Genomic DNA, 26,479 nt, shown 5'->3' on the forward strand with positions numbered 1-26,479 from the left:
TAACCCTCACAATTATCCCTTTATTCACATACGTAAGGTACAAGGAACTTAACCTAGTACAAAGCCACACAGTAGTACCAGGATTTGAACCCAGGCAGTGTGACTTGAGAATCTGTCCTCTTTGACATCTATTTTGATGTACAAGGTAAAGGTAAATGGCCTCACTGTGTTTTAAAAAAAATGACCATCAGAGAAATAACAATGGGAAAATATAGAGGAGGTTAAAATGGAGAAATACAGAGGAGGCCTTTAACCTGTGTTAAAGTGGCTATGATAAAATGTGCTAGTTGACAGTTACATGCCAACTAGGGTTAGGCTGGAAGGATAAGGTCCTTAAAGATAAGTAAGGTTTAGAGGTCAGATGCTCCTTGAAAGTTGAGGTTGCAGCGCTTTTTGTATAGGAAGATTCATATTTCAGTGGTCAGAACTTAACATAATTATAATTGTTACTTTTACTTTACAATTTAATGAAAAAACCTTTATATTTGTAAAATCAGTTCTCACCATAGTCCTAAAAGGTAGTCTGTACTTTTTTTTTTTTTTTTTGAGACAGGCTCTCACTTTGTCATCTAGGCTGGAGTGCAGTCTTTGCCTCCCAGGTTCAAGCAATTATCATGCCTCAACCTCCTGAGTAGCTAGGATGACAGGTGTGCGCCACAATGCCCGGCCAATTTTTGTATTTTTTGTAGAGACTTGGTTTTGCCACATTGGCCTGGCTGGTCTTGAACTCCTGGCCTCAAGGCCTGTCTGGGCCTCCCAAAGTGCTGGGATTACTGGCGTGAGCCACCGTTCCTGGCCCTGTTTGGAAGACCTTGAATGCAATTCTTTGTGGTACAAAACTTTTCTGATAGACACCTATCAGTGAGTGGCAATTAGACTCCATCAGGGGCTCATAAATAGTTAACTCTGCTTGTCTTTTATAGGAGTTTATAATGGTTGTGATAGACCTAGTTCTACCTTTTGCATTTGTGCAGGTGTTTTAAGGGCATATTACTGACCTGAAACCATTCACTTGATGAGAAAGTGGTCTTTTATGTTTCATATATCTGTTATTCTGATCTGTATATTAAAGTTAAATTTTGTCATCCTCACCTGAAAGATTTGCTAACTTGCAAGTGCATTTATTCTATGATGACTGGGTTTCATAGAACATATACAATTAAAACAATGCTTTGGTCCTTAGTTGATGTTATTCTTGGTAAACTAACAAGAATGTGCTTTTGTGACACTGATTTCTAATTGGTTTTGTCTGCAGGGAGTTAGAGCCAACTTTCGTAGCCTCTGTAGAGCGTATACTTTTTCATTTTGCTAATTATCAGATCTCAAAATGATAGCCTTTCTATAATTAGAAGGATAAAAACAGTATTCTAATATATTAAATATGTGGATGTTAATAGCAGATCCTCTACAGAGTGAATTTTCCTGGCATTTTTTGGAAAAATCTTCAGCATCTTTTGAAAGTTGTTCTCACAGTGGTTGACTTTATTTTTTAAACATTTCTCTCAGTTAAATCTGCTTTTAGTTGTTGTTAAGTTAATGCTGGCACTGAGGAAAATGTTTACCTGATGTTTCTCAGGCCTCTGAGGATTTTGAAGCTTCAACTTTCTACTTAATTGCCTTCCTAAGGAATACATTTTTGAGTCCTAAGGAAACTAATTGAACTTCTTTTTTTTTTTGAGACAGAGTCTCGCTCTGTCCCCAGTCTGGAGTGCAGTGGTGTGATCTTGGCTCACTGCAAGCTCCGCCTTCCGAGTTCACACCATTCTCCTACCTCAGTCTCCTGAGTAGCTGGGACTACAGGCACCTGCCACCACGCCTGGCTAATTTTTTGTATTTTTTTTAGTAGAGATGGGGTTTCACCGTGTTAGCCAGGATGGTCTTGATCTCCTGACCTCATGATCCGCCTGCCTCGGCCTCCCGAAGTGCCGGGATTACAGGCGTGAGCCACTGTACCCGGCCTGAACTTTTAAATAATAAGGTTCTTGTACTTTATCTTGTAAGGGTTAAAATAAAACCATTTTCAAGTTTTTTTGTTTGTTTTTGTTTTTTTTTGAGACATTCTTGCTCTGTCGCCCAGGCTGCAGTGCAGTAGCATGATCGTGGCTCACTACAGGATTGACCTCCTGGATTCAATTAATCCTCCCACCCCAGCCTCCTGATTAGCTGGGACTACAGGTGCATGCCACCATGCCTGGCTAACTTAATTTTTTTTTGTAGAGACAGAGCCTCAATATGTTTCCGAGTCTGGGCTGGTCTCTTCTCTTTTCTCTTCTCTTCTCTTTCTTGTTAGACAGAGTCTTGCTCTGTCACCCAGGCTGGAGTGCAATGGCACAATCTCCACTCACTGCCACCTCCGCCTCCTGGGTTCAAGTGATTCTCCTGTCTCAGCCTCCTGAGTAGCTGGTTATAAAGAATGAGAGAGGTATTTTATCAGGCATGCGCCACCACGTCTGGCTAATTTTTGTATTTTTATTAGAGATGGGATTTCGCCATGTTGGCCAGGCTGGATTCAAACTCCTGACATCAGGTGATCCGCCTGCCTTGGCCTCCGAAAGTGCTGTGATTACAGGCATGAGCCATCACGCCCAGCACCCAGGTTGGTCTTGAGCTCCCAGGCTCAAGCAGTCCTCCCCCTTTTGGCCTCGCAAAGTGTGAAACCCACTACACCTGGCTTACTTTCAAGTTTTGAAAGTAAAGGAAATTAAAATAATCTCAGCGAGGAATTTATATGGAACTGCATGTAATCTACAAATTCTTATTACATCTAGTTAGTATGAAAAGGCTGTTTTATGTTAGAAAAAGTGATTTATGATCAGTTTTATTGATAGGGAGGGAGTACAAGTTTTACTTTTTGGCCAGCTTACATTATATTCCTTTTAGACACTTAAGCATCAAGTTAAACATTATCACAATGTTTCTAAGTGGGGATTTGGATTATTTATTTGGCTACATAATTTGAGGATTATTTTTCAAAATTTTCACCTTAGAAGCTTTATTATGATCTGTTGTATTTACCTTTCATAATGGCTTCCCCTACCCCCCATTTAAAAGTCATGGCTTGGCTTCTGCCATGCCTCACACCTGTAATCCTGGCACTTTGGGAGGCCTAGGTGTGAGGATTGCTTGAGCCCAGGAGTTCCAGACCAGCCTGGGCAACATAGCGAGACCTCATCTCTACTTAAAATGAAAAGAAAAAAAAATTCGTGTCCCATTGAGGTCAGACTTTGCCAAAGGTATTCTAGTTCCGTATGATAGTGAACATTACAAATAAATTTAATTTTTTTTATTGGAGTCTAGTTTTGCAGCTGACAGTGAATGTCCCAAAACTGAATGACATTTATCTCTTCTCTCATTGTTTATAACCAGAAGAGATGACAGAGTTTGTAGTGATCCATTTTTCATGCAAAAATGATCTTCTCAAACTATTTCTTTAGTTTTAAACATATTTATACCCACTGTATGAGCATCCTTATTGACAGATATGTACTAATTTCCATTTGATGAATCATTTTCAGGATTCATTTTAGCTTTAGGCTAAAATAAGTATACTGTGTATATATTCATACATAGATAGAAGCTCATTTTAATTTGTAAAACTTTAATATACAGGCTTTTGAGAACATCAAATATCTTTATAATTGTGTTTTGGTATTAGAAGGTATATTATCTGATCAATCAGGGAATAACATTATATATCACCTGTAAGTCTTAGTTGTTAAAATTTTCAGGCCATTTTGAAAGTATGTTAAGACTAAATATTTGAACATTTACTTCTATATTCTGACACATTATTTTTCATATGCTTTTGATCTCAGCTTAACCCAGATCAATTCATTTCTGAAAACCAACAGCTTTTATAACACACTGGAAGCAAAGCTCTGAGCAATATAAAGGCTTCCTGTTAGCCTACCATAGAATATCAAGAAGCAGTGTGATTTCCTTTTGCTAGGATGTGTTCTGTATAAATTAAACACATTACTTTGGCTTTTAGTTATTGAGCTAAACAAAAATAAATCAGACTTTAATCTTTTTCACTTGGGATGGAGGTATTTTTTAACTTTAACAAAGTATAGTATTTTTTAACTGACATTTAAAACATTAACCATAAAAAGGCAGTACAACTATGTTAAACATTTGAAGGCCTTACCGATAATTACCTTTGCTTTTTAGCTTAACATTTTATCATGCATCACCGGCGGGCATTTTTACTGAAGTCTTTGTTATCACTAAAACAAAACAAAATTTCATTTATGTATTTATTTTAGAGCTAGGTTCGTGCTCTGTTGCCCAAGCAGGAGTGCAGTGGCACAATCATAGCTCACTGTAAACTTAAGCCCCCTGGGCTTAAGTCATCCTCCTGCCTTAGCCTCCTGAGTAGGTAGGACTACAGGTTTGCACCACTATGCCTAATTTTTACATTTTTTGGTAGAGACGGATAGAGACTGGTCTCAAACTGCTAGCTTCAAGTGATCCTCCTGCTGCTGCAGCCCAAAGTGCTGAGATTATAGGCATGAGCCACTGTGCCTGGCCGTCATTTTTATTCTAAACTAAAAGCAGTCTATAATGATAAGTTCCAACAGCACAAATTTGAAATGTTAAAAAAGCCTCTTTTCTCCTTATTATTGTGATATTATTTAAAATCTGCATATGTAAAATTCAACACAATGTTATTAGGTTGGCGCAAACGTAATTGTGGTTTTTGTCATATGTATATGTAGGTAATGGCAAAATTACAGCTTTTGCCACATATATATGTATTTTTTTTTTTTTTTTTAGTAATGGCAAAAGCTGCAATTACATTTGCACCAACCTAATACGTGTTTTTGTTCTAGTTTTTTACTCATTGATGCTTGGGTATCTTTCCATATTTAGAATATCTAGATATTTTTTATTATAGCTGAGTGGTATTTTATTGTTGGTTGTAGATATACCAACATTTATTTAGCTTTTTCTCTACCGATAGATGCTTACATTTTAACTTGAAGGAATTTTGCAGTGAATTTCCTTTTGCCTATATCGAAGTGTTGTGAGTGGTAATAGATATTTGTAAATTCCTATCAGAAAATTGCTGGGTCACAGCCAGGCGCAGTGGCTCACGCCTGTAATCCCAGCACTTTGGGAGGCTTAGGCAGGTGGATCATTTGAGGTCAGGTGTTCGAGACCAGCCTGGCCAACATGGTGAAACCCCGTCTCTACTAAAAATACAAAAGTTAGCCAGGCATGGTGGTACATGCCTGTAATCCCAGCTACTTGGGAGACTGAGGCAGGAGAATTGCTTGAACCCGGGATGTTCAATTCTTGCTTGCAGTGAGTGAAGACTGTGCCATTGCACTCCAGCCTGGGTGACAGCATGAGACTCCATCTCAAAAAATAATAATAATAAAATAAAAATAAACAAAACTGTTGGGTCACAAGGCATGCGCTGTTAATCTGATAGGTAAAAACAATGAGAGTTTGTATATTTCTTGAATTTTGAGTGAAGTTGGGTGCCAGTCTTATGATTGGCCATTTTTCCCTTTTGGCTGTTGATACAATTTGCCCATTTTTCTGTAAGTTATTATTTTGTCTTATTGATTGTTATGAACTCTTTATAAATCTAGCACTTTTAAATGCTATGTAATATTCAATGTTATTGTAATACCATAATAATCGTACATTCCTAATGTAATGCTGCAGTTAATTTCATTCATGTATTTTGTTTTTTCTTCCTTTATTTTTTATTTATTTATTTATTTATTTATTTATTTTTGAGACGGAGTCTGACTCTGTCGCCCAGGCTGGAGTGCAAAGGCATGATCTCGGCTCACTGCAACCTCCACCTCCTGGGTTCAAGCGATTCTCCTGCCTCAGACTCCTGAGTAGCTGGGACACAGGCATGTGTCACCATACCCGGCTAATTTTTTTTGTATTTTTAGTAGAGACGGGGTTTTGCCATGTTGGCCAGGCTGGTCTCCTGACCTCAGGTGATCTGCTTGCCTCGGACTCCCAGAGTGCTGGGATTACTGGTGTGAGCCAGTGCGCCTGGCCATTCAACTCTGGTTGAATTGTTTTCTTTTTTTTCTTTTTTTTTTTGAGACGGAGTCTTGCTATGTCACCCAGGCTGTAGTGCAGTGGCGGGATCTCAGCTCACTGCAAACTCCGCCTCCCGGGTTCACGCCATTTTCCTGCCTCAGCCTCCCGAGTAGCTGGGACTACAGCCGCGTGCCACCACGCCTGGCTAATTTTTTGTGTTAGCCAGGATGGTCTTGATCTCCTGACCTCATGATCCTCCCAAAGTGATGTGATTACAGGCGTGAGTCACCGCGCCTGGCCGGTTGACTTGTTCTCTTAGGATAAACTTGGTATAAAATTGAGTTTAAAGGCTGTGAATTTCCTCATTAATATATTCACACAATCTGAAATAATACATTTATTATTTAATAAATATTTAATGTATTTTGGATTATATTTAAAACAAACAAGGATATAAAATTACCTATAACCCTACCAGTAAGGACAACCACCGTTGTGAGCCTTTTTGCTCTAGATAGCTTTCCAGTGTTTTATTTTTCTACTGTAAAGCCTGTTCCGCCCCCCGACCCCTTAACATATATAGGGAAAATCTTCCCACATTAGTAAATAGAGATCTAGGCTGAGTGCGGTGGCTCACGCTTGTAATCCCGGCACTTTGGGAGGCCGAGGCAGGCGGATCATCTGAGGTCAGGAGTTTGAGACCAGCCTGACCAACATGGTGAAACCCCGCCTCTACTAAAAATACAAAATTAGCTGGGTGTGGTGGCACATGCCTGTAATCCCAGCTACTCGGGAGGCCGAGGCAGGAGAATCGCTTGAACCCGGGAGGCAGAGGCTGCAGCGAGCTGAGGTCACGTCATTGTACTCCAGCCTGGGTGACAGAGCGAAACTCTGTCTCCAAAAAGTGAATAAATAAGTAAATAAATAAAAGATCTATGCTACAGGGTACATTTTTCCTTTTTTGCTTTTTTCATTGTATTAAAATATTAAAATGTACATAACATTAAATTTTTGCCTTTGTAACCATTTTTAAGGATACAGTTCGGTGGCATTGGGTACATTTACATTGCTGTACAGCCATCACCATTGTCTACCTCCAGACCCTTTCATCATTATCCCAGACTGAAACCTATTAACACATTTTTATACCTTTAGCTGTTCTCTTGTTGTAGACATTCATTTCCAGTTTTCTCCCTTCGTAGGTAACAATTCATACATATATATGTGTGTGTGTATATATATATATATATATATTTTTTTTAATTGTCTGATTACTTCCTCATGATGGCAGTTCTTCCATGATAGGAAAATTCTCCTCTAGAGAACAGTTGTCTATACGAGTATACATATTAAGGACAAATTTTTTTTTTTTTTGAGATGAAGTCTTGCTCTGTTGCCCAGGTTGGAGTGCAATGGCGCGATCTTGGCTCACTGCAACCTCTGCCTCTTGTGTTCAAGCGATTCTCCTGTCTCAGCCTCCTGAGTAGCTGGGACTACAGGCGCCTGCCACCCCATCTGGCTAATTTTTGTAGTTTTAGTAGAGACAGGGTTTCACCATGTTGGTCAGGCTGGTCTTGAACTCCTGACCTCAGGTGATCCACCCTCCTTGGCCTCCCAAAGTGCTAGGATTACAGGTTGAGCCACCTTGCCCGGCCAAGGATGACTTTTAAAATTGGATTTGGATGTCAGTTTTTCTCCCCCTGACACCACTGTAGAATTTACCCTCAATTTAATAAGAAAAGTTAATGTGGGCCAGGCTCAGTGGCTCACACTTGTAATCTCAGCACTTTGAGAGGCCAAGGTGGGAGGATCATTGGAGCTGTAGAGTTCGAGACTGATCTGGGCAATACATGTACCTACACCTCGTCTCTAAAAAAAACCTTAAACAATTAGCTGAGTGTGGTAGTGTTCACCTGTGGTCCCAGATACTTGGGAGGCTGAGGTGGAAGATCGCTTGAGCTCAGGAGGCAGAGGTTTCCACGAGCTGTGATCACACCACTGCACTTAAGCCTGGGCAACAGAGTGAAACCTTATCTCAAAAAAAAAAAATTTAAAAAGTTAATGTGACTGGAAGGTTAAATGTGTTTTTTAAAGTTATAGACATATAGCTGTTATATAAAAAATGAGATACTTCTATGGTAATACAGAAGTCAAAGTGTCTTGCCTAAATGAGTGTTTTTTTTTTTTTTTTTTTTTTTTTTACAGACTCAGTGACATTGCTCAGTGGGAAGGTTTGTGGGGAGAGGTGTATATGTGATATATCATTTATTTGGGAAAGGGTGTTCATACATATTTTGCTGCTCTCATGGACAAAAGGTTGAGAAACTACTACTCTGTTCTATTTTGTTTGATTGGTTAGAATAAGATTTACCTAACCTGGGTTTTAATTTTAAAACAAATTTTTAAATGTCAAATGCTTATAAGTTATTCTAATAAGAGCCTTTGCTTTCTCCTAGGATTGGCAGCCACCATTTGCATGTGATGTTGATAAACTTCATTTTACGCCACGTATCCAGAGACTGAATGAATTGGAGGTAATGTCTTCACTATTGTTCTGTTTGCCTGTATTCCAGGGGGACCGTCTTTGAAATTATTATGATATATTAAAATTGTTACAGAATCACCATTGTAAATCTGTTTTTAGATTTGTATTTGAGCAAATAAGAACATTTCTTTCTGTAGAGAACAGGTCTTTAAAATATCGAATTGGCTAGGCATGGTGGCTCACACTTGTAATCTCAGCACTTTGGGAGGCTGGGGCAGGAGGGTTGGCCTGGGCAACATAGCGGGACCCTGTCTCTGCTAAAACATAATTTAAAAAATTAGCCACGTGTGATGGTGTGTGCCTGTAGTTCCAGCTACTCGGGAGGCTGAGGTGGGCGGATTGCTTCAGCCTGGGAGGTCAAGACTGTAGTGAGCCATGGTTGTGCCACTGCACTCTGCACTCCAGCCTGGGCGACAGAGCAAGACCCTGTATTTTATATATATATATATTTACATATGTGAAGATACACACACACAGAATTGTGTTTTTGTTGTAGGGATGAGGTCTCCCTATGTTGCCCAGGCTGGTCTCAAACTCCTGGGCTGAAGCGATCCTCCTGCCTCTGCCTCCCAAAGCTGGGCATATAAAAGCATATTTACTTGCCATATAATTTTAAACAATAATATGGAATTGTGCTTACAGTACTACTTAAGTTCCTTTCAGAGTGCCTACTTACGTCACAGGAAGGTTTACTGAGTGTTTAATTCTTTGTCTGTCACGTGGTAGGGGCTGAATTAAATTTTTTTTAAAAAGTCAATTAAAATTTTTACTTTTTTTGTTATGGAGTCCCGCTCTGTCGCCCAGGCTGGAGTGCAGCAGCATTATCCTGGTTCACTGCAACCTCTGCCTCCTGGGTTCAAGTCATTCTCCTGCCTCAGCCTCCCAAGTAGCTGGGATTACAGGTGTGTGCCACCAAGCCTGGCTAATTTTGGTATTTTTAGTAGAGATGGGGTTTCACCATTTTGGCCAGGCTGGTCTTGAAATCCTGACCTCAGGTGATCCGCCTGCCTTGGCCTCCCAAAGTGTTGGGATTACAGGCATGAGCCACCATGCCCAGCCTGAATTAAATTTTTGTTGAGTTAATGTATGTGTGTGTATATATTATATATATATATATATATTTTTTTTTTTGAGACAAGAGTCTTGTTCTGTCACCAAGGCTGGAGTGCAGTGGCACAATCTCAGCTCACTGCAACCTCTGCCTCTTAGGTTCAAGTGATTCTCCTGCCTCGGCCTCCTGAGTAGTTGGCATTACAGACGTATACCACCACATCCAGCTAATTTTTGTATTTTTAGTAGAGATGGGGTTTCACCATGTTGGCCAGGCTGGTCTCAAACTCCTGGCCTCAAGTGATCTGCCCATTTTGGCCTCCCAAAGTGCTGGGATTACAGGTGTGAGCTACCACACCCGACCATGTATAATTATTATTTTTTTATTTTTCTTTTTTATTGAGACAGAGTCTTGCACTGTCACCTGGGCTGGAGTGCAGTGGCGTGATCTTGGCTCACTGCAACCTCCACCTCCCAGGTTCAAGCGATTTTCCTGCCTCAGCCTCCTGAGTAGCTGGGATTACAGGCCCCTGCCACTACGCCCAGCTAATTTTTTGTATTTTTAGTAGAGACGGAGTTTCACCATGTCGCCCAGGCTGGTCTCGAACTCCTGACCTCGTGATTCACCCGTCTTGGCCTCCCAAAGTGCTGGGATTACAGCCATGAGCCACTGCACCCAGTCGTATAATTATTATTATTTTGAGACGGAGTCTTACTGTCTCATCCAGGCTGGAGTACAGTGGTGTGATCTCAGCTTACTGCAACCTCTGCCTCCTGAGTTCAAGCAATTCTCCTGCCTCAGCCTCCTGAGTAGCTGGGATTACAGGCACGCGCCACCACACTCGGCTGATTTTTGTTCATAGAGATGGGGGTTTCATCATGTTGGCCAGGCTGGTCTCGAACTCCCGACCTTGTGATTCGCTCGCCTCAGCCTCCCAAAGTGCTGGGATTACAGACGTGAGCCACCGTGCCCGGCCGGCCATGTATAATTATTTAACCAGCTTTATTTTGTGTATTTTTGGCCGTTTCTCACTGAATTTAGAAAGTGGTATTATATGATTTTGCTGAAAGAGCATTAAATTAAAAAAAATTTTTTTAAAGTGGTATTGTACTTAAATATTCTGTGAAAGAAAATAATGGCAGGTAATAGGAGCTTTAAAATAAGCTAAATGAGATGAAAACTCAATTCTTTGTCTTTTAGGCCCAAACTCGTGTAAAATTGAATTTCTTGGACCAGATTGCAAAGTACTGGGAGTTACAGGGAAGTACTCTGAAAATTCCACATGTGGAGAGGAAGATCTTGGACTTATTTCAGCTTAATAAGGTAAAGAGCTAATGACCATCTTACTTATTTTATAATCTTACTGACAGAATGAATTTGATCTTCTTTGCCTTAAAAAGGAACTTATTGCTCAGCCAGGTGTCTCACACCTGTAATCTCAGCACTTTGGGAGGTCAAGGGAGGAGGATTGCTTGAGACCAGCCTGGGTAACATAAGGAAACCCTGTGTTTACAAAAAATTTGGAAATTAGACAGGCATGGTGGCATGGGCCTGTAGTACCAGCTATTTGGGTGGCTAAGGAGGGAGGATCACTTGAGCCCAGGAGGTGGAGGCTGCAGTGAGCTGTGATTTCACCACTGCACTCCAGCCTGGGTAACTGAGCGAGACCCTGTCTCAAAAAAGAAAGAACAAATAAACTTATTTTTTGAGATGTGTGAAATGAGATTCTCAAGTCAGTTGAGTGATGAGGATCATCAGGTCTTGAAGCCTTGTGGAATATTTTGCTGCCACCTGTTTTTCTCATTTTCACACTTTACAAAAATTCTGCAAGCTATTTCTTTTTATTACAGATAAGGAAACTGAGGCTCAGGGTGATAAAAAGGTAAAAAAATGCTGAGCCATGGCCGGGCGTGGTGGCTCATGCCTGTAATCCCAGCATTTTGGGAGGTCGAGGTGGGTGGATCACCTGAGGTCCGGAGTTCAAGACCAGCCTGACCAACATGTCGAAACCCCGTCTCTACTAAAAATACAAAATTAGCTGGGTGTGGTGGCACATGACTGTAATCCCAGCTACTCGGGAGGCTGAGGCAGGAAAATCGCCTGAATCCAGGAGGCGGAGGTTGCAGTGAGCCGAGATTGCGCCATTGCACTGCAGGCTGGGCAACAAGAGAGAAACTCCATCTCAGAAAAAAAAAAAAAGAAGCTGAGCCATAATTCAATACCAGGCCCATTTGATTCTGAAATTTACATTCTTTCCATCAAACATGCTGGCATGCATCCTAGTCTTTAGTTTTTGGAGGCTGATTTAAGAGCCCAGAGTAAGACCAAGTATTACAGTCCCTTCTTTGATAGAGATTTAGTTTTAGGTAACCTGGTTCTTTCCACATGATTGCTTTGGGGATGTGAAAAGTAGCTTAGAGGGGACAAAATGTTTATGGACCATGTTGTCAAGAGAGATGTTTAAAATTTCTAACTTAAAATTAATAGTGTGTGTATATATATATGTGTGTGTGTATATATATATATGTTTGATTGGCAAAACATGTTTTTAAATGATAACCATAGCCAAGAACATTTCCCCCTTGGAGTCATACTTAGATGTGATTAGAAGTGACTTCCATATAGTTGTTTCTAATTTTGCTATTTTAACAGTTAGTTGCAGAGGAAGGTGGATTTGCAGTTGTTTGCAAGGACAGAAAATGGACCAAAATTGCTACCAAGATGGGGTTTGCTCCTGGCAAAGCAGTGGGCTCACATATCAGAGGGCATTATGAACGAATTCTCAACCCCTACAACTTATTCCTGTCCGGAGACAGCCTAAGGGTAAGTTTGGGGGCTAGCCTTAACCTGTTTTATCTTACTACTTATTGGTACATTGTCTTTTCAGGGAAATGAAAAAGCCTTGATTGCGTTTGGAAGACCTTGTTTTAGAAGACCTTATTTTGGCGGGGCATGGTGGCTCACTCCTGTAATCCCAACACTTTGGGAGGCCAAGGCAGGTGAATCACCTGAGGACAGGAGTTTGAGACCAGCCTGGCCAACATGGCGAAACCTTGTCTCTACTAAAAATACAAAAATTAGCTGGGCATGGTGGCGTGTGCCTGTAATCCCAGCTACTAGGGAGGCTGAGGCAGGAGAACCGCTTGAACCCGGAAGGTGGAGGTTGCAGTGAGCCGAGATGGTGCCACTTCACTCAAGCCTGGGCAAAGAGCGAGACTCTGAGACTCCGTCTGAAAAAAAAAAAAAAGACCTTGTTTTGTGTTTTTTCCTCTAGTGTTTTTGTTCTGCTTTGAGAGCAGCTATACTTAGAAGTTTGTTTCTGGAATGAGTAAGATTGTGGAGGAAATTTTTTTACTGTCCAAAGCTGAGGAGTTGATTATTATCTACTTGTTACAACTTTGCATTCTCTTTAAAGTAGCTAAAGTATTCCTGGCTGTCATATGAAGGTATAACCTGTGAAATAACTTGCCTACCTGTTCTCTTTTGCCAGCTGAGATTTTTGAGGAGATTGTCAGAATGTTGATACGGTAAAAGGGGATTTTATAATGCTACATAGCTAACGGGTTCCTCTTCTAGTAATTCCTATGTAGCCATGTTCATTTCTGACAAAATGGTATTTGTGAAAGTATTCACTTAAAAACTTTTAGGTAAAACAGTACTGTAAAAGCTTCCCATTTATTTCCAGGCCTTGGTAGAAAGAAGAGGGGTGTCATTATCCATTCATACCCTTTGAGTTATTTTAGGACTACAGCAGTGAGTCCTATAACTTTAAGAATTGTTTTCTGTGCTGTAGAGAGGTAGGAAGAGAATAACATAGTTTTTGAGGGGTAAATCACTAACCAAAGTCCTGTCCTAATACTATACACACACAAACACACCATCTGTAATGCTTTAATCCAGTAGATTTTTTCTTCCCTCTCTCCCTTATTGATTCCAGGTGAACACTTTTTAGCCTATAAGAAAGTAGCCAATCTGACATTCAAAACTTTTTGTTTTAAATACATTATATGAATGTTTAGTGAGCCCATGGATGAAATTGTTTAGAATGTTGAATGTGAGCCGGGCGCGATGGCTCACGCCTGTAATCCCAGCACTTTGGGAGGCCAAGGTGGGTGGATCATGAGGTCAAGAGATGGAGACCATCCTGGCCAACATGGTGAAACCCTGTCTCCACTAAAAATACGTAAATTAGCTGAGCGTGGTGGTGCGCGCCTGTAGTCCCAGCTACTTGGGAGGCTGGGGCAGGAGAATCACTTGAACCCAGGAGGCGGAGGTTGCAGTGAGCTGAGATTGTGCCACTGCACTCCAGCCTAGGTGACAGAGCAAGACTCTTCTCAAAAAAAAATAAATAAAATAAACAAAAACTTAAAAAAATAAAAAATAGGCTGGGTGCGGTGGCTCATGCCTATAATCCCAGCACTTTGGGAGGCTGAGGCAGGTGGATCCCCAGAGGTCAGGAGTTTGAGGTCAGGAGTTCGAGATCTGGCTGGCCAACATGGCAAAACCCCGCATTTACTAAAAATACAAAAAAAAAAAAAAAATTAGCTGGATGTGGTGGCAGGCGCTTGTAATCTCAGCTACTTGGGAGGCTGAGGCAGGAGAATTGCTTGAACCCGGGAGGCAGAGGTTGCAATGAGCCGAGATCGTGCCATTGCACTCCAGCCTGGGTGACAGAATGAGACTCAGAATGAGACTGTCTCAAAAAATAAATAAATAAACAAACAAACATAAAAAATAAAAAATAGAATGTTGAATGTGGAACCTTTTTGCCTCTTATAGTCAGATCTAGATACAGTTGCCCATAGTAGATTAATTTTCTCTTCTTGAACTCTTCCTAAGTACGGAAGTTATAGTGATTAAAGGGAGAGAGAGTCCCTTTAATGATGCTTTGTGGGTTGTAACATTTTAGAAACATGTCACTTATATACTTAAAAAGGCAATGTAGTTTTATGGTTAAAAAGCACTTAAGTATTTATACAATCAAGGAGTCTGAAAGGAATAAGCATTTAAAGGTACCCTTTTGTAAACATTGCATCTACAGTATAGGTAGATATTTGTGAGGGACTTACTCTGTGCCAAGTATGTTTTAGGAAGTGATACACATTCTTTGTAGAAAGTTTAAAAACATAGGAGGAAAGTATGGCAAAAATAAAATCACTCCTGATCCTTCCACCTGTTATTTCTCTCACGGCTATTTTTATGCATACATTCACAAATTGGAAGTGTACTCTTCATATACATCATTGCATCTTAGGTTTTTTTACTAATCATATGAGCATTTGCCGTATCATTGAATAGTTTCTGAAAATGCAATTTCTAATGACTGCGGCAATCCATTTTTTATAGCCAGACTTTATTTTGATGTCTTCTATTGTAGAATGTTTAGGTCAATTCTAGTTTTTTATTATAATACTATGATGAATATTCCTTGTATGTAAATTTTTACACCTATTTCTGATTTTTGAAATAGTTATTAGGGAGAGAAGAATTGAAGAACATATACTTAAGAAAAACAGAGGTGTACAGTAAAGGAATTATTGCAAAAGGGTGAAGTAGGGTGTAAGTTAAATTTCAGGAAGCTTGAGAAAAGCTGATGCACTGTTCCAGTGGAACAGAGGCCTCAATCTTGCATCATCATGTTTTCTAAATGTTTTAAGGGATTGCTCTGTCTTTGGGATGATGTGATTATGGCATGATGATGATATTAATCACCTGTAAGTCCTAGTTTCTCAAGTAAAGGTTAAAATTAGCATCTGTATGTTAATAACATTAGATATAAAACCATATCGTGTGTATTTTTAATTGTGGTTTGGAACAAAATAATAAAGCTCTTCATATTTATTCTAAAAAACTACAGGGCATGATTTTCTTAGATCTGCAAAGTCCTTACCGAACCAAGCTGACCATAGATGATGGAACCATTGAGACTAACTAGTAGGAGATAGGAACCACGTATATAGCATCTGAATTTGTGATCATCCACTTAATACAATTTATGTCATTCAGCTCAATTAGTATTTTCCTAATCACTCATACTTTTGTGTGTCAAATAGAAAGTACATTGGATACATAAAGGGGATTAATTTAGATGATGAACAGGTTTTATTCCCCTCTGCATGCTTTCATTAAACATACTCTAAATGCTCAACTGAGGACTTGTTTCTTCTGTTCTATGAAGGCAATGTTCTATACAAATTTTTTCAAAAAACAGAATATTTTTTTCTCTCAATTGTTGGGTGTTTAATTTGTCTCATTTTTTTTTTTTTTTTGAGACAGAGTCTTGCTGTGTCACCCAGGCTGGAGTGCAGTGGCATGATCTCAGCTCATTGCAACATCCGCCTCCCTGGTTCAAGCGATTCTCCTGCCTCAGTGTCCCGAGTAGGTGGGATTACAGGCATGCATCACCACATTGGCTAATTTTTGTATTTTTAGTAAGGACGGGGTTTCAGTATGTTGGCCAAGCTGGTTTCGAACTCCTGACCTCAAGTGATCTACCTTCCTTGGCCTCCCAAAGTGCTGGGATTACAGGCTTGAGCCACTGCGCCTGACCAACTTTTTTCAGAATGTAAGTGCTTAACTATTAAGAATATAATAGGCCAGGCGGCCGGGCGCAGTGGCTCACGCCTGTAATCCCAGCACTTTGGGAGGCTGAGGCAGGTGGATCATGAGGTCAGGAGATTGAGACCATCCTGGATAACACGGTGAAACCCTGTCTCTACTAAAAATACAAAAAAATAGCTGGGCGTGGTGGCAGGTGCCTGTAGTCCCAGCTACTCGGCAGGCTGAGGTAGGAGAATGGCGTGAACCCAGGAGGTGGAGCTTGCAGTGAGCCAAGATGGCGCCACTGCACTGCAGCCTGGGCGACAAAGCGAGACTCTGTCTCAAAAAAAAAAAAAGAAAAAAAAAGAATATAATAGGCCGTAGGCCGGGCGCGGTGGCTCACACCTGTAATCCCAGCACTTTGGGAGGCTGAGGCGGGCTGATCACCTGAGGTCAGGAGTTTGAGACCAGCCTCAACATGGAGAAACCCCGTCTCTACTAAAAATACAAAATCAGCCGGGCGTGGTGGTGCATGCCTGTAATCCCAGCTACTCGGGAGGCTGAGGCAGGAGAATTGCTTGAACCTGGGAGGTGGAGGTTGCAGTGAGCCGAGATTGCACCATTGCACTCCAGCCTGGGCAACAAGAGCGAAATTCCATCTCAAAAAAAAAAAAAAGAATATAGTAGTTAACTTTTCTGGATCAAATCAATATGTAGGTTTAAGTAGAATGAGCAGAATGTTTAATATTTATAGGGCGCTATTACCAGTGGTAGATTTATTACTTGTTAACAAGTAATGAGTCAGTTTTTAATAGTATATCATATTTCTTAACTATTAGAAATAAATTTTATCATTGTGTTGCTTTGTACTTTATTTTGTTCTTCGCCCAGTCTCTGTATTTCTGCAAATGTGAGGGGGAAAGGGGCGAATCTCATTAGTGAGATTCTATGGTAGTAACTATGCCCATAGTGTTAGTGCTTCAGGAAGGTTGTTATTTCCACGTATCTCATTCCAGATATAGCTGCTATAACACACCCTAGAGGGTTACTTTTGGAACTTACTTTTACAAAGGTTTTTCGTGATGTTCATGGGTCCTGTTATGAAAAAGTAGTGCTTACCTGAAAATGGCAATATTTTGTCGTGTTAATGTTATATTGGCATTAAATACCCTCCTTTAGCCAGCTTAGAATAAAACTAAAAAGAAAAACCAAAGAAGAGATGCATTTCTGATCAGAACCAAAGTTATTGCTGTGGGCTACCCGTTGATCTTTGCCTTGCGAGTTAGACTTTGTAGGGATATACTGTGGTAAATGGAAACCCTAGTGAGGAAGACTACTTTAGTCAAATGACCTGTTTTCTCAATTCAGGTGATATCTTTGGATGATAACTTTGCTAGTTATATCTGAAACTATACAGTTGTAAAATCTAGAAAACATATTGGATTCCTTATTTTTTTTTATTCCGAACACTTGTTAAAAATGAGATTTTTTTAATATGGAAAATTGTTTTGGGAGCTTATAAGGGGCCTTTCTAACAATATGGACCTTCCATTAACTGACAGTCGCAAGCACAAATAATTCCAAGTGGTTCATTGGGAATGCCTTGAGACTGCTATGGCCTGTTGTAACCTGATGATGTCAGCAATGAAAAATCAAAGCAACACCACCTGTTAAAATTTTTTTTAATGTTTTAAACCTGTATAGATGTATGTATGTGGTTGGTAACTGCAGACTTGTCTTTATTTTTATTTAGATTTTTAAAAATTGTAGGCCTGTTGTCTACATAAATAGTTGTAAAATGTACCTTACAAAAATCCAGTGAAACTATCTAAGATTAAAAAAGGAGGGAATCCTTTCAGTCCTTGCACACCGGGGAACAAGGTCGTGAAAAAAAGGTCTTGGTGAGGTGCCACCATTTCATCCGTCCTCGGTCTCTGCACCTGTCACAGAGCTTCCAGCAGCGCTATGTTGGGCCAGAGCATCCGGAGGTTCACAGCCTCTGTGGTCCGTAGGAGCCACTGTGAGGAGGGCCCTGGGAAGAATTTGCCATTTTCAGTGGAAAACAAGTGGTCGTTACTAGCTAAGATGTGTTTGTACTTTGGATCTGCGTTTGCTACACCCTTCCTTGTAGTAAGACACCAACTGCTTAAAACATAAGGGTGTTTCAGTTCCTCCATTTAACAGATATGAAGAGTATTTTAAGAGGTGCAGCCTCTGGAAGTAGATCAAACTTGAACTCATGTGGCATGCTAGATATGTTTGTCAATAAACTTATGATGTGAAAAAAAAAGGAGGGAATTTATCAGTACAGTTGTTATTTCTAGTGTTTGCAGAAGCCAAACCTGACCACAGACACTAAGGACAAGGAGTACAAACCCCATGATATTCCCCAGAGGCAGTCTGTGCAGCCTTCGGAAACGTGCCCCCCAGCCCGACGAGCAAAACGCATGAGAGCAGAGGTAAGAGCCTCATGAGGTTAATTTAAAAGGAATTCTCAAGCCCTAATACCAATGGCTGTCTGACACTGGATTTCTCACATGTGTATGCTCTTTGTAGTTTTGAACCTTGTTAATCTCACAAAGGGATGCTGTTTGTATTCCAGCTTTTACACTTGGGTGAATTGTACCATCAAAGGGGTAAGGAATCGAATAAGTCTTTCTAAGTTTATGCTGCCTGGACAGACAGCCGCCTGTTACCAGTCAAGGCCTTAGAAGAATTGGTGTTCCTGTGTTCCTACTTGGATTGCCCATTACCCTCACAAAGTTGGGTGTTGTTTAATGGAGATTAAGGCTAGAAAACATGAAGATTAGGAGTTTTTTTAAACAGAGTGGTTAGAAGACAGTTAAAGCCACTTTTCTCAGACTTTTTTTTTTTTTTTTAGAGACAGAGTCTCGCTGTGTTGCCCAGGCTGGAGTGCAGTGGCGTGATCTTGGCTCACTGCAACCTCCGCCTCCTAGATTCCAGCAATTCTCCTGCCTCAGCCTCCCAAGTAGGTGGGACTACAGGCGTGTGCCACCACGCCCGGCTAATTTGGTTTGTATTTTTAGTAGAGACGGATTTCACCGTGTTAGCCAGGATGGTCTCGATCTCCTGACCTCGTGATCCACCCATCTTGGCCTCCCAAAGTGCTGGGATTACAGGCGTGAGCCATCTCACCCAGCCTCTTCCTTTTATAGGTGGTCTCGCTCTTTCACCTAGACTGGAGTGCAGTGGCATGATCATAGCTTACTGCAACTTTGAACTCCCAGGCTCAGGTGATAGCTGCCACCTCAGCCTCCCAAGTAGCTGGAACTACAGATGCATGCCATGCATGCCTAGCTAATTAAAAAAATTTTTTAATAAAGACAAGGTCTCACTGTGTTGTCCAGGCTAGAGAAGGATTATTTGCTTTAAGATTTTTCTGCTCTGAGAAGCTTTCCCTGGGAAAGGAAGAAGAGTATTTTTCTAGTGATCTCGTTCCCATACCAGAGGTATGAAGGTTTTGGATTCCTGCCTAGCCTGATGGATATGTGAGTTTTAGGACTCAGAGATAATATATAGGGAACTGTTTAGAGCTGGGAAGCCTCATATTGCATTAATCATACTAAATCAGTAACTGGTTTTCAATAATTATCAAAAATGAAAAAAATCAGCCATTTTGTTTTCTGAAGAAATAGATAAATAAGAGAATAGTTTTTCACTTTGGTAAGTTGGAGATAGGAAAAAAATTTAGTGATTCACTTTTTCTGAATGAAGGAGACTGCCCAGAATAGGAAAATATGGTTATTTGAAGCCCATAAGCATGTTTGAAGTAAATTAATCTATGAATCAGTTCTTTCTTGAGCATATTCTTGATCTTATACATGTGTATATAAGAAATGCCCCAGTGCTGTGGATGCCTACATCTGCCTTGATGACACCTGATAGTAATGATATTGCCCATGGAATAAACTCTTTTAGCAGTGGACATCATTAAAATGTATGAATAAACACAGGCAAAGTGAGAAAGCACAGTTCCACAGATACTTCAGTATTACCACAAAAAATGGTTTTATTTGCTTTACCAGTAAGTATCAGCACTTTAAGAAATAATAGAAACTGAGATTGGCTTCTATACCCTCAATGAGGAAGGAGCCCTTAATAGTTTAGTGATGTTAGAAGTGTAGTTTATAATAATAGTTTATTAAAATAATTTATGGAAAATTATTGTGGAAGCAAAATTTTCTGTAAATACTGACAGACCTTGGAAGAGGTCAGCAAACTCTTAGAGGCTAATGGAATTATGACATTTATATAACTACTTAGGATTTGGCTTATTGCGATGATTGAATAAAGCATAAAGCAAATAGATAAGAACCAAGAACCTTCTAGGAGGAAAATAAGAGTTGTTCTTCCGAATTTGAATAGAAACACTTCTCTTTGTTTTGAGACAGAGATTGGCTCTTGTTGCCCAGGCTGGAGTATAGTGGTGTGGTCTTGGCTCACTGCAACCTCTGCCTCCTGGGTTCAAGCAAATCTCATGCCTCAGCCTCCTGAGTAGCTGGGACCACAGGTGTGCATAACACCTGGCTAATTTTTGTATTTTTAGTTAGAGATGGGGTTTTGCCATTATGGCAGGCTGATCTCAAACTCCTGGCCTCAAGTGATCCACCTGCCTTGGCCCCCCCCAAAATGCTGGGATTACAGGTGTGAGGCACCTCGCCCAGCCACAATTTGTTCTTGATCCTTTGACTTTTCCCTATTTGTGTTTTTTTTTTTTTTTTTTTTTTTGAGATAGAGTCTTGCTCTGTCACCCAGGCTGGAGTGCAATGGCACCATCTCAGCTCACTGCAGCCTCCATCTCCCAGGTTCAAACGATTCTCCTGCCTCAGCCTCCCAAGTAGCTGGGACTACAGGTGCATGCCACCATGCCCAGCTACTTTTTGTAATTTTAGTAGAGACAGGGTTTCACTGTTAGCCAGGCTGGTCTTGAACTCCTGACCTTAAGTGATCTGCCTGCCTCAGCCTCCCAAAGTGCTGCGATTACAGGTGTGAACCACTGTGCCTGGCCAACTTTTCCCTATTTTTAAATTTCTCATTCATGCTTTAATAGTAGTTTCAAAGGTGAGCTCTCTTCCTTAGGAAGAGAGAGAAGTATGTTTTGAATGCCCTGTTAATAGAGGCAATTGGTAGGATATAGTCACCTTGAGATTCCAGTTGGATTTTTAAAGATTATTTCTTCTTAAAGGAAATATTCATGTATATGACAATTTTTTTAAGGCCATGAATATTAAAATAGAACCCGAGGAGACAACAGAAGCCAGAACTCATAATCTGAGACGTCGAATGGGTTGTCCAACTCCAAAATGTGAAAATGGTAAGAAAATTTGTCAATGAATAGGAAAGAAAAAGTAAATAAAGTAAAAATAACTATTCATAAGTAAACATAAGCTGAAAATTCAATAGAAAAAAATTAAAAAGTAAAATTTAGAGCAGCCAGTACATAGTAGTCACTGGGTTGGGCTTTGAGAAAATCTTAATATATCAACAGTGTCCTTGTTCTCATAATTAACTGACTAGTGGGAGAGAGAAACAGAAACTATATGTATGCATATTAGGAGTGTGGATGAGTTTCTCAGCTGTAGCGAGTTGCTACTTTGAAATTTGATTTAATGCAGTTACTTAAATAATTTGTGAATAACATAGGTGCCTTTGACTGAATGTCTGATAGATTTATTTCAGGCAAGGCAAACAGACATGCTTCCTAAATCTGAATTGTGGTTAATTGCTTGCCTGGGTATCACTTGATGTAAGTCACTGAGAGGTGGATTTGAGATTCTTTTAAGAGAAATCTTATATCCTATATAGGAGGCACATACAAATTAAGAAGTTACTAAAATTTGTTCAACCTAGGGATTAGTGAACTAGTGGAAAGGCAGCACAATGCAGTGGAAAGTAATAGAGATACAATATAAAGTAATACAGTAATCTTGGCACAACCGCTAACTAGTTATGTAACCTTAGAGATGTTTCTTGATTTACTTTAACATCAGTTTTCTTACCTTTGAAATGGGTTTGTTGTGAAGGATTAAATACTTTATGGAAAGCATTGAGCACAATGCCTACCACATGATAGTTCAGTAATTGATAGCCAGTGTTTTCGCCAAACTTCTCAGTCTTCAGAACCAGGAATTTGGAGACCAGGAGGATGACCAGGAAGTCATCTTAGATCATGGAGAGATAATGTGTTATGTGGAGGAGGTATAGTTGGTGAACTGTTGGTCTCTTGTAGTCATGGCCAACAGGAATTTGATTTCATCGGTATATGTTATGTCTTGGTCTTGAGAAAACTCTAATTCCTATTTTGAAAGCATACAAACCTGAGGGACATCTCCAGAAGTAACCTATATCTTGAAATTTAAATGGCACAAGAGTTTGCATTTTATCATAAAGTAATCAGCATTTGAGCCTTTGAATAAAGTACACTGGGTGCTATTGCTACTAAAATGTGAAAACACACATGAAATTATGTTTGTGTACAGTATGTGCTTTGGGAGGGAGATGATGAGTTGAGGAAGTGGAGAAAAGCATCATAAAGAGCTAATTTTGGATTGCCTCCTACAGAGAAAGAAATGAAGAGTAGCATCAAACAAGAACCTATTGAGAGGAAAGATTATATTGTAGAAAATGAGAAGGAAAAGCCCAAGAGTCGATCTAAAAAAGCCACCAATGCTGTGAGTGACATCTCCCTTTCTCCTTTTTCTTTCCTGTTTTCCTTCTTCCCTTCCTTTCTTTAATCCCCTTTACCCCCAAGTTTAAACTTAAATTTGTGCCTTAAATAAGATTGTTTAACTTAGTGTCTGACAAAATATCTTCTGAAGTCAGTTTATAGTGTTAGTTAATAAATGAGGAAATACATGATCATACTATAAAGATGGTAGTAACATCCGGGGCGGCATTGACTGGAATACATTCAGTTTAGCACTGACTAATAATGAACTGTAATCTAGCTCATTATACATAGAATTGCTCATAAATCACTAGCTCACTTCTACATGACTGAAGGCTAGCTCAAAAATCCAAGTTAGTGTTTTCCAACTTCCCAGCTAGCAAAGGGAAGGAAGGAAATGGAAAGAAGGAACAAAAAAGAGAAAGGAAGAAGGAAGAGGAAGGAAGGAAGGAATGAAAAGGAAGTAGAGAAGGAAGGAAGAAAAGGAAAAGGAACAAAGGAAAGCAGTTAGGAATAGGGAAGAGGACATGGCAGAGTTAGAGGGCTGGGAGCTGTTTATTCTGTGGAAAACTTTTATTAAAAGTAAAGCCTGATGGCATTAGAAAGGATCTGGTTCTTCTCTGTCCCCTTCTGAGAGCCTGAAACGGTGCTTTTTTTTCTTGGAACTAGAAATTATTCTAATTGAATGTTCTCTCCATAAATGTCACCTTCTGCCCCACCCTCTCTCCCCAATACAATCAGAAAACTGACAGAGCTAGATTTTTATTTGCTACAATAAATAGACTGCAACAGACTCCCCATTTAGTTGAATTCTCAGCTTTCTAGTATTGAGTAATGTATCAGTTTGCTGTGGCTGCCATAAGGATGTGCCGCAGACTGAGTGGCTTAAACAACAGAAATTTATTTTTTCACAGTTGTATAGGCTGGGAAATTTGAGATCAAGGTGTTGGCAGGGTTGATTTCTTCTGAGCCCTCTTTCCTTGGCTGTGGATGGCTGTCTTTCACATGGTCTTTCCTCTGTACATATCTTTGTCCTTATAAGGACACCAGTCATATTGGATGATTACCTCCGTAAGGACTCATTTCCAAATATAGTCACATTCTGAGGTACTGAGGGTTAGGACTTCAACATGTGAGTTTTTGGGGGGAATACAGTATACCCCATAAAAAGTAATAACTATGCTTTATCACTGGACATTAGGGGAACTTCTTAACCATGTCGCCTTAATTAGAATTAAAAGTGGTAGTTTATTTTTATTTTTTTAGAGATGGCTGGAGTACAGTGACACAATCATAGCTACTGCTGCCTTGAACTCCTGGGCTCAAGGGATCCTTTTGCCCCAGCCTCTTAAGTAGCTGGGACCACAGGTGTGCACCACCATGCCCGGCTAATTTTTCTTTTTTAAATTTCTTGTAGAGACAGTGTCTCGCCATGTTGCCCAGGCTGGTCTCAAACTCCTGGCTTCAAGCAGTCCTGCCAGGGCCCCCAAAAGTGTTGGGATTACAGGCTTAAGCCACCGTGCCAGGCCTAAATTGGTAGTTTAATGTGGTTAACTTTAAGACAGTTTTGTTTTAAATATGGAAAACTTGTATTTTTCCTTCATAAATTCTACTTTTGGTTAGGTTGGTAATGTATTACCTGGTATCTTTTTTTTTTTTTCTCCTGAGACAGGGTCTCTGTCACCCAGGCTAGAGCGCAGTGGTGCAATAAGGGCTCACTCCAACTTTGACCTACCAGGCTCAAGAAATCCTCCTGTCTCAACTCCCCAAGTGGTCGGAACTACAGACACGTGCCACCACTCTTGGCCTATAACCTTAGCATTTTGTTGTTTTGGAACCTACTAAAAACTAGGTCTTTAAATAACAAACTTTAAACACATGACAATTGAGAAAGCTAGGAGATTCCACTTTAGATTTGGTATGCATGAGGTATTGTGAAATATCCTTCATAGAAAGTGAAACATTTTTATTTAAAATATCCCTTATAGAGGTTGAAGCATTTGTAGCAGGATGTAGAGACTAGATTATGTCTCAGATCCATTTCATTTCTAGAATTTTAGAAAATCAAATAATAGCTCATGTTCCTTTGTTCTGTACCCACTTTTATTGCTACAGGTGGACCTGTATGTCTGTCTTTTATGTGGCAGTGGCAATGATGAAGACCGGCTACTGTTGTGTGATGGCTGTGATGACAGTTACCATACCTTTTGCTTGATCCCACCTCTCCATGATGTTCCCAAGGGAGACTGGAGGTGTCCTAAGTGTTTGGCTCAGGTAATAATTAATGGTAGAGGTAACACTAGAAAATTTTTTTTAGGGCATTTTTCTTTGCCTTTGAGTTTTATTTTTTATTTTATTTAATTTTTTTTTTTTTTTAGACAAGGACTCACTTTGTTGCCCAGGCTGGAGTGCAGTAGCACAAACATGGCTCACTGCAGCATCAACCTCCCTGGCTCAAGCAGTTCTCCCACCTCAGCCCCCCAAGTAGCTGGGACTACAGGCCCATGCCATGATGCCCGGCTAATTTTTGTATTCTTTGTACAGAGGGGGTTTCACCATGTTGCCCAGGGCTGGTCTCGAACTCCTGAGCTCAAATAGTCCTCCTACCTCGACCTTCCAAATTGCTGGGATTACAGGTCTGAGCCACCTCACTTGGCCTGCCTTTGGGTTTTAGATTTGGCAGTCAACAGTAATGAGGCCCATGAAGAAAACTGGGATGGACCTGAATAGGAAAGAGGTCTTAGAAGTGAGTTCCACAATGTATGTGGGTAGTTAAGAGGCAGAAAATAATTTGTAATAAGTATCTTATTATTATTTTTTAATTCTTATAAAAAGCATTACATGCTCTTTGCAAGAATTATTAAAACATTGAACAACTTAAAAAGTAGAGCTATGCTTTCACAATGCATACATAACCACTGTTAATGTCTTGGTGTATATTCATCCAGACTTTTTTCTATTTTAAACAAATGGAGCTACATTATATAAGTAATTTTAGTAATCTGCTTTTTTCATTTATAGAGACATTTTCATGTAGCACTGTGATTACTGATGTTTTTAATAGTGCATGCTGTCATTGGTAAAATCTAAAAAGGATCTACGATTATCTTCATGAGGATTTTTTTTTTTTTTTTTGAGACAGGATCTCACTCTATCACCCAGGGTGGAGTACAGTGGAGTGCAGTGGCGTGATCTCAGCTCACTGCAACCTCCGCCTCCCCAGCTCAAGTGATCCTCCCGTCTCAGCCTCCCAAGTAGCTGGGACTACAGGCTTGCACCACCATGCCCAGCTAATTTTTGTATTTTTTAGTAGAGACAGGGTTTTGCCACGTTGTCCATGCTGGTCTCAGAACTCCGGAGCTCAGGTGATCCTCCTGCCCCAGCCTCCCAAAGTGCCGGATTACAGGTGTGAGCCACCGCACCCAGCCATTAGGATTATTTTGCATTAATATTATGTAGCAGTCAGTCTATTACCCTTCTTAGGGTTGAATTATAATAGTAAGGAGGTTTATTTTAAGTATAGCATGGCTATAAAGGTTTGAGTGCTTTTCCATGTAGCTATGTTACAACATAAGGATATCTCCATCAATGGGAGGTTATTAGACATGGGACAGGGATAAATTATTTAATACCTCATAATAGG

General features: G+C 40.1%; 2 protein-coding genes across 6 annotated transcripts in view; both read left to right on the forward strand.

Moving 5' to 3' along the window:
• KDM5B (lysine demethylase 5B) overlaps positions 1-26,479 on the forward strand; it is an 80,422-nt gene that overhangs the window by 23,527 nt on the left and 30,416 nt on the right. For 3 of the 5 annotated variants that reach the window (XM_063601454.1, XM_063601470.1, XM_063601466.1), the window contains exons 2-9: positions 8,469-8,546; positions 10,809-10,931; positions 12,261-12,431; positions 18,473-18,607; positions 19,030-19,137; positions 21,387-21,483; positions 22,731-22,840; positions 24,952-25,110. In XM_063601454.1, the coding sequence (XP_063457524.1) occupies positions 8,469-8,546; positions 10,809-10,931; positions 12,261-12,431; positions 18,473-18,607; positions 19,030-19,137; positions 21,387-21,483; positions 22,731-22,840; positions 24,952-25,110 (981 nt within the window). The remainder of the gene's footprint in view (positions 1-8,468; positions 8,547-10,808; positions 10,932-12,260; positions 12,432-18,472; positions 18,608-19,029; positions 19,138-21,386; positions 21,484-22,730; positions 22,841-24,951; positions 25,111-26,479) is intronic. The other 2 variants (XM_003823008.7, XM_055109570.2) reach the window with 1 other exon arrangement.
• LOC112441004 (cytochrome c oxidase subunit 7C, mitochondrial-like) lies at positions 18,045-18,428 on the forward strand. The gene has a single exon (XM_034943808.3). It carries the CDS (start codon positions 18,114-18,116, stop codon positions 18,303-18,305), a length of 192 nt encoding a protein of 63 aa, XP_034799699.1. The 5' UTR covers positions 18,045-18,113; the 3' UTR covers positions 18,306-18,428.

Source organism: Pan paniscus, chromosome 1, assembly GCF_029289425.2.
Source record: "Pan paniscus chromosome 1, NHGRI_mPanPan1-v2.0_pri, whole genome shotgun sequence".
NCBI classification, from domain to species: Eukaryota; Metazoa; Chordata; class Mammalia; order Primates; family Hominidae; genus Pan; species Pan paniscus.

Excerpts from the sequence above, each read along its gene's own strand:
- LOC112441004 (XM_034943808.3), top strand. The coding sequence starts at position 18,114 with ATGTTGGGCCAGAGCATCCGGAGGTTCACAGCCTCTGTGGTCCGTAGG.